This window comes from Hermetia illucens, chromosome 6, assembly GCF_905115235.1.
Source record: "Hermetia illucens chromosome 6, iHerIll2.2.curated.20191125, whole genome shotgun sequence".
Taxonomy (NCBI): Eukaryota; Metazoa; Arthropoda; class Insecta; order Diptera; family Stratiomyidae; genus Hermetia; species Hermetia illucens.
In genome coordinates this window covers 48,754,236-48,769,994 of record NC_051854.1, presented here as the reverse complement: position 1 = coordinate 48,769,994, position 15,759 = coordinate 48,754,236, and the positions used below count along the sequence as shown (strand labels likewise).

The 15,759-nt window shown below is 43.7% G+C and overlaps 1 protein-coding gene across 1 annotated transcript; it reads right to left on the bottom strand.

Moving 5' to 3' along the window:
- Window positions 1-5,080: 5,080 nt before the first annotated feature.
- On the bottom strand, window positions 5,081-6,524 carry LOC119658715. The gene is made up of 4 exons (XM_038066334.1): window positions 6,364-6,524; window positions 5,959-6,167; window positions 5,687-5,882; window positions 5,081-5,631 (listed from the first exon to the last, which is right to left on the bottom strand). The coding sequence occupies exons 1-4, from the start codon at window positions 6,410-6,412 to the stop codon at window positions 5,351-5,353; spliced, it is 735 nt and encodes a 244-aa protein (XP_037922262.1). The 5' UTR covers window positions 6,413-6,524; the 3' UTR covers window positions 5,081-5,350.
- Window positions 6,525-15,759: the final 9,235 nt, after the last annotated feature.

Genomic DNA, 15,759 nt, shown 5'->3' with positions numbered 1-15,759 from the left:
GAACTTGCATTTATCAACGTTTAGGACTAAACCGGCCTCAAGGAGACGTTGAAAAATACACTCGAGATAGGCTAAGTGCTCAAACTCTGAGGAAGAAGCGACCAAAACATCATCCAAATATACGAAACAGAAGTCGAGGTTTCACAGCACCGAGTGAATGAACCTTTGAAAGGTTTATGCCGCATTGCACAACCCGAAAATCATCCGTGTGAAATTGAAGAGTCCAAAGGGTGTGCATATTGCCATTCTGGAGCTACAGGGATTTGGTTATAGGCCTTGATTATATCCAAGGTCGAAAAGATGCTTCAGTTTACAAGATGATTCGCAAAGTCGGGGATGAGTGGAATAGGATATCGGTCAGGAACAGTCTGCGCGTTTAGCCTTCTGTAATCCTCACAGGGACTCCATTCGTCATTTGGCTTAGGGAACATATGGAGTGCGGAAGACCAACAGCTGTCCGAAGGTCTGCAGATACCTTGTTGCATAAGTTGTTCAAACTCTTTCCGTGCAATAGCCAGCTTCTAGGGTAGTAGGGGACGCACCTTCGAGAAGATAGGGGAACCAGTGGTGTTAATGTGGTGCTTCACTGGTTTAGAGAGACTACATTCCTCAATCCTCAAGTATGGTGCTCTGGCACATTCATCAGAGCTATCCAATATGCCAAAAGTAAATGCATGGGCAGGATGTGATGTCAACGCTCACAACATATGCTGGGGAAGTTCCAACATCAATGCAAGAGGATCGAGACTACTGGTGTATCTATAATAGTAGGAACTGATTTGCAGATCCTTAATTTGTGTAATGAACCCACTTTCTTCAACGTGTTCAGGCGAGAGGTCATCGATATCACGAAGGCATCCAATGACATCGCGGCTCTGGTTGGAGAATATCAAACGATATCAAACTCTCGGATCATAGACACAATGATTTCGTAATGGACATGTCTCCAGCTCCACCCACTCCATTTCGGAATCCGTGGAAGAGAAGAAGACAGATTGGGGACGTATAAAATAGAATTGAGCGCCCGAGTCACGATCCCTGGGAAGCGCATCAAATCCATTGCTGGAATTGAGAAGACATCCCAGCTTTTGAAGAAAGCTCTCCACTCAAAATGCCAAAAAAGGGTAAAACACCATGGTGGAACTCGGATTTGGTAAATCAGAAGAGAACGACAAGGATGCTCCTCAATCGTGCTCTGAAATGTGATTCAGCTGCTGCCTGGAATCGTTACAAAGAGGCACAGAAGGTTCTAAAGAAGAGCATAAGATCGGCTAAACGATCATTATGGAGACACTATTACGAAGAGACTAACTCTCCTGAGACAACCTCAAAACTAAAGCAGATTCTGATTTAAGATCGTAGCCAGAAGCTAGGTTATTTACGTTTACAGAACGGGAGGTACACAGAAAGCGATGAAGAAACGGCAAACCATTTGCTTGAAGTGCACCCCCCAGGCATCATCCATAATTTAATCTCGGGGCCGACAGGTGCATACAGCCCTCAACCGAGAAACTGGTATCTGGTATCCAAAGCAGTATCACTGGAGCGAGTAAAATGAACATTTAACTTGTTCCATAGATACAAGCGTGCAGGTCCGGATGGTATCATTCCTGCGCTAGTATATATATCGTGCATGCCTAGCACATGCTTATATTCCAATTAACTGGCGCGGTGTGAAGGTGTTACTTATTTCCAAACCACGGAAACCCACCTACACAGACGCAAAAAGCTTCCGACTGATCTGGAGTCTAAGGTCTTTTCTACTAAAAGAACTACATAGAAAGACTAGAAGATGGGTTCATAAGTTATACACACATTCCTAAGTGGCCACTTCACCATAGCCAGCACGCCTACCAGAAAGGCAAATCCACGGAGACAGCACTCCATGAACTCATGGCAAAAATTGAAAAGGCGATGTCCGAAAAAGAATACACCTTAGGCGCATTCATGGACATCGAAGGTGCCTTCAATTATGCCTCATTCGCGGCAATTTGTGATGCGGCAAGACAGCATGGAATCGAACCGCTGCTAATCAGTTGGATCCTTCACATGCTAGAGTGGAGAAAAATCCACATATCGGTCGGCCAGAAGTCTATTGAAGCAGGATGTCTCAGGGGCTGCCCACAGGGAGGGGTTCTCTCTCCACTGTTATGGCTCTTGGTAATGGATACCCTGCTGTGGCTCCTGGAGGACAAAAAAGTCTTCGCGCAAGCATTTGCGGACGACCTAGCCGTAATAATTACCGGCAAGTTTGCGGTCACAGTATGTGACCGCTTGAATGCAACTCTGCATGAAATCGACAGTTGGTGCTTCCGCAATGCACTCACGGTGGACGCTAGGAAGACTAGACTAGGTATGTTCATTAGGAACGTCAGAGGGGGCAGCTATACGCTACCCACTTTAGCAGGGGCGGAAATCCAACTAGCGCAAGCAGTAGGAGTACATTTCGACTCCAAGTTAACGTGAGAGCACCATACCCAGGAACAATATCAGGAATCCTGCAGATTGCTCTGGTGCTGTAGGGGTCCTAGTTTTTGGCATTTATTAACCAGCCGCTTTACAATGTTATACGTAGGGGAATTAGAGTCTGTACTTGGTCGTTGCTAATACTCTAGCAACCTCGCATCTGATTTCCTCTCTCACATCACTCGCCATTAATTTAATAACTCCTTCGATATCAATCACTATATTTTCCGCCCGAAAGTTTGGTTTTATGGCTTAATTCGAACCTTCTTTTGTAAACATCGTTGAGAATTTGTTGACCACGTAATTCAATTCAATTCATTCAATAATCAAAAAAATAAAAAGATTCGTTCTTTTTCCCATTTACTATGCTTTGCTTTTGCTTGTGTATGTGTGTTTGAAGCGTGGGAGAGGCAAAGCCTCCGAGCACTCAGGCCTTAGTAGTCCATTATACTCGATTCCCCTATCTAACGGAATATCCCGGATTCGTTTATGTATCGAAGTATTTCCGTTAGCGGGATGTGATGCTACCCGCTGTAGTTGAAGCACATCAGCACCAAAAATCTAATGTCTGATGCGTCCATAGGCGGGACACTGGTGAATTCCGCTTCCTCATTACAGGATGGACACGTATCATCTTGGATAATTCCTATTCTGGACATATACCTAGCTAGTGAATTATGACCAGTCAGAATGCCCACAATACTTCTGTAATTCTTCCTGCTTTTCGGCAGGATAAACTTTGCAGTATGTTTGTTTGGTTCTGACAGGAAAAGTTTGGTGTGTCTAGCAGCATTAAGGCTTCGTTACCTGTCATTATGGGAAGCTTGTTTCCAGTTTTTGATAGCAGCATCAGCCAATGCTACTGACACCCCATTGCTGGTTCCAGTCCGGGCATGGGGAAGTTTAAGCCTGTTTTGCTAAGACATCCGAGATTTCATTTCCCTCTGCACCACAATGACCAGGTATCCAGATTAATTCCACCGTATTGAATCTAGAAACAGACTTCAATCGATTTCTACATTCCTGAATGATTTTTTAAGTGTTCAAAGTGTTACTCAACGTCCTCAATGCAGCTTGACTATCGCTACAGATTGCGATGCGCTTGCCCTTCAACTGCTCGTCAATCAACCAGGTTGCCGCCATTAGCATTGCATACACTTCAGCCTGAAAGATCGTTGTGTATTATCCCAAGGAAGAAGCCTACTTCTCGTTTTATTCGAGAGGTTGACTCCCGCTCCAAAACCATTTTCTTTTAGCCATCGGTGTAGAAGACGTCAATATATCCCGATACGCATTCTTCTGGTTCGTCCCAGTTTTCTATTCGTTTCAAGATAACATCATATCTTCTACCAAACAGATGTATGGAGATCCGAGAATCGGAGGGCATTGCGAAACTAGATTCAGTTCTCCCAATGTCTCTTCCAATGCTCTGTGACCCCCACGTCGATTGCTTCCCCATAGATCTAATCGAATTAGTCTATGAGCTGCTATCTTTGCAGTGCTTTGAATAAACAAATCCAAGGGCTGTAAATTGAGTAACGCGTTCAGAGCTGCGTAGGATGTCGTGCTCATGACACCGGTGATACTCAGACACAGTTTTTTGCAGTGTGGCTAGTTTACAGCGAAAACTCTTTTGTTTCACTTTAACCCACCACACTACGGATGCATAAGCGAACATCGGCCTAATGATAGCAACATTTTATATATCTACATTACTACCTGTTGTCTAAGTTCCCATATCAAGGCAAACGCTTACACAACCCATAAGTTGTGAGAGCTCGTTTCATGTTTATCTCAACAGATTTGTTCCAAAGAAGCTTCTTGTCTAAAATAACTCCCAGATATTTCACTTCTTCGGAAAGTTGAAGGGCTGTACTCCTCATCTCTGGAAGGCAAAGACCATTCAGTTTTCTCAGTGGCGATAGCACACCTTCTTGAAGGCAACCTTTCGTCGCTTCCGTTGTTAAGTAGCGATCAACAACCATTCCAGCACACAACAATCTCTGGGTTAGCATAGCGTAGATCCACTTTATTAGTTTCGTCAGCACCATGCTCTCAGGCGTACAGTCAAAAGCCCCTTCAATGTCCACGAACACCTCCATCGCGTACTCGCCTTTCAGAATTGCTCCCTCTATCTTTGAAACCAAACACTAAAGGAGCAGTTGATTTTCATTTAGTGGGTGCGACCTTAGCGCCTGAAGCTCAACGAATCTCTCCAGACATTTCAGCGAAAATGATGTTAAGCTGATTTGCCTGAAGTTCTTTGAATTTGAATAGTCGTCTTTCCCAGGCTTTAGTATGAAGACTGTCTTCACCTTCTGCCAAGAGGAAGGCACGTAGCCCAAAGCAAGACATCATCAAAAAATATTTCTTAGAAGTTGCTATAAGTGCTCTATACCCTCCTTTAGCATCGCTGGGTAGATGCCATCCTTGCCTGTTGCTTTGAAGTGTTCAAATGATAGTACAGCAGCTCTCGCCTTTTCATTCGTAACAGCGCACCACAGCGCTAATTGGGCCCCTCAGAGCGGCCACTGATACCTACCTACCTACCTTGGCCTTACCTTACCGTTGTCACTGAACTGCAGCCTCATTGATGTTAAAACAAAACACGAAATTACCTAGGCACTTGTTTTAAAATATATTTATCATAGATATCGTCGTGTAGATTCATAAAACATGTGTGTACATGGACGGAATTAATTTGAACTCTTGTTACAAAATGGAATGAGACTTGTGAGAGCATTCACCTGCGATGAATTGTCATAAACTCTAAAATTCAAGATTTAAGAGCATTTCCTACTGCAGGATTTAGGCCATGCTTAGAAACCTTGCACGTGCTTAAACACTAAAGACAATAAAAAAAGACAATTTTTGGAATATTTCCTTATATGTAGCCCTGAAGGCTTCGCGAGCGATGATGCGGCGCCGCTTGGAAGCCAGGCTCCTGCATTTCCATTTGCATGACGAGATTCTTCGCTTCGCTTCTCACCTCATAGGCACGCTTAGCGTCCCGATGTAGAACGAAACCAGCCAATCCTAGAATCATAAAGGCAACTACCGCCAGGGAATAGGCCCAGGAAAGGACATTGAATTTCGGATACATCAACCAATCACGTCTGTAGGCGTTGGCACCGAATATCGTGACGCCCAGAAACAGGAACACCGCTGGAAATGAAAAAGCTTAGAAATACAAATTCGGAGAAAAAAGTTGACATCCTACAAGATATTCCTGTGCAAATGCATGCAATTCGTGTCATAATCCATTCGTACTGAAGAACTCCTTTCAGAGGCCATCTCACGATCTCAAGAGACATCAGAACCAGCGAGAAAAATGTTAGGATGAACGCCAACGTCACAAACGCTTGCACAACCATGAGCCACCCGGGCACCAGCCACTCGCGTATCACGTAATATTCCTGAATGATGGAAATTTTTAAACTTACAAATCGCGTAAACATTCCGGAAGGACATAACTTTGCCGTTTTCACTTACCTCACTGAAAATATTGTGGCAGCCATCAAAGGTCCGCGGGAATTGGTAGTAAGGATATGTGTATTCCTTGAAGCAATACTCCCAAAGGCCCATGTTCTTGAAGCTGCTGTGCGTTTCCGGATAGGACTCGATCCAATAGGGTGAGCAGAAGGCCATCATCAACGCCAAGCTGGCCACATAGGTCAAAATTGCTCCGAAAACGAGAGCATCTAAAAGACACAATTAGTGAGTTTTTCTGGCTGCCATCTAGGGAGAGTATTCTAATTAGCATTCCCTGGTGATGCATTTTACACACAAAACACAAAAGTGAATCATTTGTGCAATCCGGGCAGAATCCGGTTTGTATGGAACACATAAACCGCCCAAGTAGGCAAACTTGCAGGTGAACTCGCACATGATACTCACTTGATGCTTTCGGATATTCATTTTTCTCAACGCCCGTGCTGGCAGCCATCTAAATGCCTTTTTGATTGGAAATTTGGGAGTAACGACTTCTAATAGCAAATAAACATGTCAAAACAATCCACACCTAATGTCAATATGCCAAAGAACGGATGGCGACGGACGGCTGCATGCGTCAAATGGATATAATCGAGCAACGCCCTAATGATACTTTCGTTGGGGAATGTTGGCAAGCGTGTTGTATTATATTTTGAAAAGTGGGCGGGATAGTTCCATGGGGTAAGACAAATTATTACTTTTTCTAGTTGGGGCGAATTTATTGAAAAATCCTTGAACGAGAGGTCTTTCTTTTGGTGTTAAATTGGCGCTTGTTCTATAAGAACCTAATACTAATATTGATCGAGAAAGGCTGCTAGCCTCTACCGCCGCCGTACTAATTAAAACTATCGATAATAGATAGATATTCGTAGTCTTTGTCTACATAAAATGCAACTTACACTAATCGTCATAACTGCGCCTGAAAGACTCTCCATCAAAACCCTGCGTTGAAGTATATCTTAGCGGCAACCTACCAACCTTATTATAAGTATACTCCGCAGAGAATCTTGGAAAATGATCGGGTCAAACTACTGTGGGATCACACTATTACCACCGACCACAGTGTTAATCAGTTCTGAGATGTAGCAATACATTTTCGCATGGTCGTACACACTTTGCTGTGATGCGGACCTTTAGATGTTGCCTTCAGCCCTTCCTTAAGTTGATCGCCCCTCGGTCCGGTTGGACGGGAAGAGGGTCCGTGGACTTTTGAACTACATATATAGTTCAAAAAGCCCACGGACCCTCTTCCCGCCCAACCGGACCGAGGGGCGACCAACCTAAGGATGGGCTGAAGGCAACATCCAAAGGCCCGCATCACAGCGATGATGCGTTTTAACGCAAAGTGTGTGCGACCATGCGAAAATGTATTGCTACATCTCGATTGTCGCAAACACTTCAGCCAATGACGCGGAGGTCCTACACTACAGAGACATGGATCTTATATTGAAGACAGTGCGGATCAAGACTGAAACCCATCAGGTCAGATTGTTACCGGACAGGACTCTTCGGACTATAGCACAGGTTGCAAGGATAACTGCTTTTTGCATCTCCATGTATAGTCCAGCCCTAAGATCGAGCGTTTTCAGCGCTTTATGTAAGTTCTGCGGGACTAATCCCGTCGCTGAAATTATTACTGGGACTACTTGGATCTTTTGTAGTCTCCAAGTCTGCTTCATATCATCTGCCAAGGGGCCGTAGTTCCGGATTTTTTCGTGCTGTTTTTCAACAGTGTTCCGGTCCAACGGTACGGCTACATCGATTATAAAGCACGCTCGTTCTTCCTTCAGAAGCAGAACTAGATCGGGTCTGTTATGATTAACACTGTGGTCGGTGGCAATAGTGTGGTCCCACAGTAGTTTGACCCGATCATTTTCCAAGATTCTCTGCGGAGTATACTTATAGTAAGGATGGTAGGTTGCCACTAAGTTATACTTCAACGCAAGGTTTTGATGGAGAATCTTGCAGACGGAGTTATGACGATTGGTGTACTCGGTACCGCTCAACATCCTGCACGCAGATGTTATGTGCTGGATGGTCTCCTCTTCACAGTTGCATAACCTACAACTGGAGTTGGTGATTGAGGAGTCGTGAAGAATGTACCGTTTATAATTTTTTGTTGGGAGCGAAGCATCCTGAATTGAAGTTAGGAATGCTTCGGTCTCATAGAAAAGTACACCATTTGTCAACCATTTGTTGGAGGCTTCGATGTCAATGCCTGACAACAACAAATTTTTTATATGACCTCCGTGAATGGGTTTTTCTTTCCACATGTCGATCTTCTGCTGGACTGAAGTAACATTCGACATGGGATCCCATTCTCTGCTTCTCAAGTTCAAAGGAGATAATTTATTATCTGCCATGACGGTAGCCTGATGTATTTGGCTAGAGGATTGTTTCTCGTAGAAAAACTCACGAAGAGAATGCACTTGATTGTAGTGCATCGTTTTTAAATCAAGTACCCCCCTTCCTCCTTGATGACGTGGGACAGTGATCCTCAATTTTTCGGCAGCTCTATTGTGCATGTTGTTGTTTGCAAGAACTACCCTTACCCGTCTATTGACAGATTCTAAATCAGTATTACTCCACTGTATCACACCGAAAGTGTATAGAAGGACGGGAATGGCAAAGGTGTTGATTGCCATGATTTTATTTTTCCCGTACAGCTCAGTTTTAAGGACAAGATCCAGACGCCGCTCAAATTCCCCCAGCAACTTAGATTTGATTATTGCCACAGCAGGTGTTGTTGCTTGCAATATGCCGAGGTATTTGTAGACGTCGTCCGAATCCATGCCCTCAATTCGGATGTTATTTTGGCTGTATCCTTCGTTGTCGGTGTGTTTTCCCCGAACAATTGTTTTTATGCGACATTTCTCCAAACCCAACTGCATGCCGATATCCCTGCTGAACTGGATGGTGATGTCCAGCAAGGAGCGAAGTTGGTTCTCGTCTTTGGCATACAATTTGATGTCGTCAATGTACATTAAATGGCTTAATGTACATTTCGACAATATGCCATGCTTGACTTGGAACCCGTATTTGCTTTCATGCAAAAGATGGGATAGCGGATTCAAAGCCAAACAAAACCACAGTGGGCTTAGAGAGTCGCCTTGGAAAATGCCACGCTTGATTGGTATCTCTCCTGATGTTTGCGAAGATACCGATAGCTTCGTGCTCCAATTCTTCATTACTGTTCTCAGAAGAAGAACAACATTCGGGTTGATTTTATACAAGCGTAACACTTGTAGTAACCACGAATGTGATATGGAGTCAAAGGCTGATTTATAATCGATGTAGGCTGTCGAGATGTTTCGTTTTTGGTGGACAGCCTGCTTTACAGCTACCGTATCGATTATAAGCTGTTCTTTGCAGCCTCGGGAGCCTTTTGCGCATCCTTTTTGCTCCTCAGCTATCAATTTATGAACATCAAGATGTTTTGAGATGTTCGCGCACAGAACTGAAGTGAAGACCTTGTAGATGGTAGGAAGACAAGTAATTGGTCGACATTTTGAAGGGCAAGAGACACCCTGTTCCTTGGGGATGAGGAAAGTTATCCCCTTGGTGAAAAATGGTGGAACTAAATCAGGATCGGCAATCATCTGATTAAATTGATTTGCCAATATCCTGTGAGTGCTCTTGAACCGCTTCAGCCAGAAGTTGTGAATTTTGTCAACCCCTGGCGCCTTCCAGTTACCTGCCTTGTCAAGGACTGCTTTAACGTCGACTTCAGTTACGTCAGGCATGGTCATTTCGGGGAGGGCCTCGCATGAACGCATAAGGTGTGGGAGCCACGCTGCTTCTAAATTGCAACGACTGGATTCGCTCCAAACACTTCTCCAGAAGTCTTCTGCCTGATCCAGATTGAGGTTACTGTCCCTACCTGAGTTGATGAGATTTTTGTAGAATCCTCGTTGGTTCTGGAAGAACAAGGTGTTGTCTGTCCTTCGCTGAAAGCTTTTCTGATACCTACGGATGCGATTGGAGCATACCGCAAGTTTCTGCTTCAGCACCTCGAGGATTTCTTCGATTGGCATATCATTGGACAGATGGTAGTTTCCAATGATGTTCGCAACGCATCTGTGCACTCTTGGTGATGGATTTCCAAGGAGTGCTTGCGTCACACGACCAATCTCCTTTCTCAACTTTTCGACTCTTTTGTTGAGTCGAAACACCCAGAACGGTAAAGTCCTTCTGCGCATACCTCTGTTATTCGCTCTAAGATGTTGGTTATGGAGACGAATAACCGTGGCAGCTGCAACGTAGATCAGGCTGTGAACCTCTGTAGCAGTAATCTTGCTAGCCAAACGATCAGCCAAAATTCTGTCAACGGCAGCAATGATGTTAGTAGTTGCCGAAGTAAACTTCAGTTTTGGGATCTTTGGCCTAGCGTCTGGGAGAATCTCAGCATACTCTGTGAATGCGACATGGAATGCGGTCAAAGCCTCATTATAAATTGGGTCGACATCCCCAGTTACTAAGCTTCTCCTGACTACTGGATTCATGGAGTGCCTCCTTTGACTAGTCCGGTAATTTGATGACTCCAGCCCGAGCTCAAGTGAAACCTCTTGAAAGATTTGTTGCCTAGTTGGTAAGGCAACTCGGTTGTTATTCACTATCACCCGGTACTGGTTGACGACGTTCTGTTCCGGAACATGACTTAGCTCCGGAAATCGGGTTATGAACGCGTCATGTAGTCGATGTCTGTACCCTGATGGATTCCGTTCCAAATCCGTGACACGGTAATAGGCGCGGACGATAAATTCGTTGAGTTGGTTCGTCCAAACCATACGACGCCTAGGTCTCCCGTCCCTGGTGGTTGACGGCATAACCGCCAAAACATCCAAGGGCGAAGAGCCGCTCTGATGTTGTTGAACGACCCTTAACCGTGTTGGGTACTGTCTTCGTGTCCCTGGGGTCCCATTTAAAGAATTTAAACCAAAGTCCCCAATTTTATTCCCACGAGTAATGGGGAACCAGTCAGCCCTGCAACAGAGCCCCAATGTTGCAATGCCCCATGGTTACCTCCAAAGGTAGGGAAGGTATTTGGAGGGGAGCCGCTGAAATACAGTGTAACGTCACTGCAATTCATCCGATAGGCGCGTCGATCCCTTCACCCCGGATTACGGATTTGTTAAGGAGGTTTACTCCCCCTGAACGGGAAGAATCGGTAAGGGAAGACGAACACAAAGGGAAACGTTCTGCTTGTCCGCGGCTACTTATTTACAAGATTAACTTGCGATATTCGTAGCTGACCCGGTGGGTCATGTCATTATCCGCAACCCATGAGCTGCATGCGACCAGGCGCGTGTCATGGGTTGCGGATAATGACATGACCCACCGGGTCATGTCATTATCCGCGAGTTGGAGGTCCCACCAACTGAAGACGACGGACAAATACTGCCACCACCAAGTATAGAAGAACCAGACCGTGCAATTCATCGACTTAAAAATCACAAGTCCCGGTTAAGTATGGATGCGACCTATTACTTGTTGTCGCTCAATGCATCAACAGCGATAAATCCGCTTTCATAGCTATTCCAAAAATCAACTATCTCAGCAACCGTATCAAGTTGATGCCAATGATCTTTCTGTGCCGCTATATGAAAGTAGCAAATGGGAAGGGACCACCACTATTATTCAGAACTTCATAGCCTTCAAGAACTCATGTTCTCATGTAATGGAACTCATTTTTTCAAGATAACTAAAGCTACGTAGCACAGAGCAGTGAAAGAAGATTGCGACTTTCTGGGAAATTCTTGTTAAGATCTAAAGCCCATTGCCAAAAGCCTACAAAGTTGACCCGTAAGTGCGGTTGATGCGATATGCCACAGATAGGGATTTATGACAAAAATATATACGTGCATAATACGAGTTCAAGGCCATGCCCAGAAAAATTATCGCTTTTAGGTTTGGATTTTATTAGATACTACCCTCACAATGGTGATGAGATACCCAATGATTCTCGACAAATTCTCCTTGACGCATTCTGCCTAAAAAACCGATTCTAACACTTTTAGATGCATTCAAATTCATGAGATGATGAGCGAAGCTAAGATGACGATAAAATATCTTGACACTATGATCATAGTGTACTTGTAGACTTTAAAACATATAAGTATTTGAGCAGATTCAGAGCACTCCAGCCAAGTAGCAGACGCCAATCTTATAAAAGGGTTAAGATCTATATACCTTACTAAAGAGAAGCAGGTTAAGTGCAAATAAATGCAAAGAAAGCAAGCCCCCATTGTTTCGACGGGCCTTTTTGTCTTTTGCCATCGACTTCGAAGTTCAGACCAATCTTGGTAACTGAATTCTCGTTAGCACCAATCTTGTGACCATACCATCGTAGATGCCTTTCTCGCAATTTTTCCATCATCGGTGCAACCCCATATCGATCGCGGATATCCTCATTTCGGATGTGATCAAAACGTGTCACGCCCCTAATCCATCGCAACATCTTTGTTCCCATTCCCGCAAGAAAATCTTTATTGTCTTTTATAGTCAACCAACACTGATACGTCGATCACAAAGAGCACCAGTTGCGGATCGCCATTTTATCTAGGTTGCGCTAATGCGCGAAGCAATTTGATAACGCAGTTATCCATTGGTTGATAATATTGACCCGAGATATTTAAATCAATTCTGGGCAGGTCACTGACGTTGACAGTGATTGCGCCTGTTTCATGGGGATCGGTCGTCAAAAATTCAGTTTTATTCAAATTCAATCTGAAGCCGTGTTGCATGAGGCGACCACTCCATTTATGGACAAGTTGCTCCAGATCTGCATAAACCAGTGTACAGTGCGCTGGACGTTGGATGTCCCGTATGACAGTGTCCATAACAAGAACAAAGAATAGTGGTGAGAGGGTGCTTCCTTGATGAGCACCAACAGAGACACGAAGCGGTTTTGATACACCCTATACTTTTTAGAGCATTGTAACACAATTGAACCCAGCGCACGAGTTCTTCTGGCGCTAAGTGTTACGTAGAGCACCGTGTGGCACACAGTCAAATCCTTTCTCTAGATCCAGAATTACAATACAAAGAGGGCATTCTTTCACCATGAATAACCGCGCAGCGAGTATTGCGCCGATAGTTCCGCAATGTTTGACAAACTCGGCTCGATTCACGATTTTGCAAATACGATTGTCAAGAATGCGTTCAAAAGTTTTCATGGTATGGGACAGCAACCAGATGGAATGGTAATTTGAACATTCTGCTGGACTACCTTTATTTTTCCATATTAGAACGGTTATGCTTTCTTGCCAGTTAAATGGTGTTTTACCTTCCTGAATAAACCGATTGTAGAATTTACTGAGCTACAGTGTTGAGTCCCAGCTCTTCGTTTTCAGAGCGCAGATGCGATGTCGTCTACTCCTGTTGCTTTCCCCGATTTCATTCGTTTTATTGCTTCCTCGACTTCAGTGGCGCTGATAGGTAGAACTGTTCCAAATGTCAGCAACACTTGTGGAATTAACGGATGAACAAATTCTTTCGTTGAAATCGGTTCGAAATATTCTCGCAATCTATCCGTCACGGCTCCTCGGTCGGTAAGTAAATTACCGTCCTTGTCAGTAACACAACAAAAGTGTTCGATATCCTGTGTGCGTTAATTGCATAGGATCATGTCTTTAACTTGGTTCCACGATTCTTCCACATTCGTAATGGTAGATAATTGCTTAAGTGGGATCATTTCTTTTTTTTATTGTCACGAAATCATCACCATTGAATGCACTGCGGGCCAGTGCGTTCCTCAAGCTGTTTTATATATGGTTTGAGACAAAAGTACAAAGTCAGTAGTATCCGCAAAATTAACTATACGCATGAAACCCTTATTGTGTGCTCCAAACGCCCGCAATTACGATATAGTCATCAGCAGGCACGTTACAGGCCTTTGTATCGAGAAGTTGTCATTAGGCATCTTTCTCGGCATCGGATCAAACTGTTTGTGGTGCGTATGAAATGAAGAAGTGAATTTTTCGATCGGCTGATATAATAGCTTCATAATAATAGCTTCATCAGCCGGTCATCAAATCGTTCGACTTCTTTAATTGCATCACGGAAACCCTCTGAAATGACAATGCCGACACCATTTTGAGTTTGTGGGCTACCAAAAACAGAGAAGTTTATAGTCATTTTTACCGCTTTCGCGTTGTATGTCCCAGCTTTTGGCACCGCACCATCGATTTTCTTGTAGAGCGCAAATAACAATGCGCGTTTTCCGAAGGACTCTTGCGAGTTCCTCGGCCTTTTCAGTGAGGATCTTCGTGTGCAGACACGTATAAGTTTTTCTCGGACTAATTTTCTTGCCTCCTGACACCGTCTATGCCTCAAGCAGTCTTACCCATTTCTCGACAGGACCGGGGCCCGTCCTGCCGCGTAGACTGAGGTGAATGCTTTGAATATGTCAGCACGATTGTTTTTGTTTTCCATTTAGCAAGGAGCAAGGATTTAGCATGCCATATAAATACCATGGTGGAGTTAGAAAGATGCCAATATAATCAGTCATAGTAGCGTAACAAGTTGAAATACAGATAGTTTGTGTAACGAACCAGAAAGATGCAAATTGGTTTCAATTTGTTAACGAACCATCGAATCCATTGGAGTCACATTTTCTTGTTCTGTAAACATGACAGTGGTAACGAGATCTCTGTACGGAACTCAGTTAAAGCCATGTTGAACAGTGAGGACGTATGAAGCCAGCTTATGTAAAGGATATGGGGGCAGAAAGAGAGCAAGCAGCAATGGAAGTTTTAAGGGGGACATCCCGTGTTTTTTTGAAAAATTATTTTGCAGGACTGGATAAAGGTAGCAATGTGAGTTTTTCACCATATGTTTATTGATATCTCTAGTATATGTTACAGCTTGATATCGTAGCTAGTTTTCGGAATACATGTCAATTTATGCACCCATCTCCAAAAAAAGGTGTTTTTCTGCTGCCACGCTAGAGGGCACTGTGTTCATCTGAGGAAAAAAAACTAAACGGCATTTTAATGTGGACAATATTCCACGGTCCGCAAACTAGGATAATTAGAAAATACTAAAAGGTAAATATTTGGTGGGCTTTTAAACTTGATTTTTTGGATTTTGGTGTTTTTTTACGGCTTTTCTTATAAATAAAAAAAAACACCCATCCGATTCCAATCATCCTAGTTTGCGGACCGTAGAAATATGTATTAAAGAAGTCATGAAAATTTCAAAGAATTTGGTTGGATAGATTTTGAGCTATGGTGGCAGCCGATTTTCAAGATGCAGTTTCGAGAAAAACGTATTTGAAAATTTAAATGTGATTAACAACAGTAAAATTTCAACGCACCCTTAATCTGCTATACCTGGTCCATAGACAGCACCCTCCGTTTCTTCAAAAAAGTCTTGTAAGGCCGATTGTTGCTCTCTGGTTTCAATTCTGGCTCTTTTAGCGAGGTCAGTCGATCGTCGTTCGGACCGCCAAATTCGTGCTTCATTACGGCGGTTGGCATAAACCTGACATATGTGACTAACTTGACAACCCATTGTCACTAGGATTTTGAGAATGCCGTTGCATCCTTCATTGAAAATAATTACAGCCAGAAAAGTGGCTATTTCTACGACTTTGGCCCCAGAATGAAGGTGTTTAGGAGCGAAAGTCCAAATCAATGCATTTAACGACTCATTGTTATTCTGGGTCTCTGCTCCTAAACATCTGTTCAAGAGATCATCTCGTGACAAATCTTCGTAGATTGGTTTGATGACTGTTTGAACTTCTTCAGTGAAAGGTGCCTTCTCGTGGTATAAACTATCCAGTTCTCCTTTAGCTTCCGC

Coding starts and splice junctions, on each gene's coding strand:
- LOC119658715 (XM_038066334.1), bottom strand. CDS start 6,412: ATGGCTGCCAGCACGGGCGTTGAGAAAAATGAATATCCGAAAGCATCA. Junction 6,168..6,363: donor TGAATATCCGAAAGCATCAA/GTGAGTATCATG, acceptor TGTGTCTTTTAG/ATGCTCTCGTTTTCGGAGCA. Junction 5,632..5,686: donor CATTTGCACAGGAATATCTT/GTAGGATGTCAA, acceptor TTTCATTTCCAG/CGGTGTTCCTGTTTCTGGGC.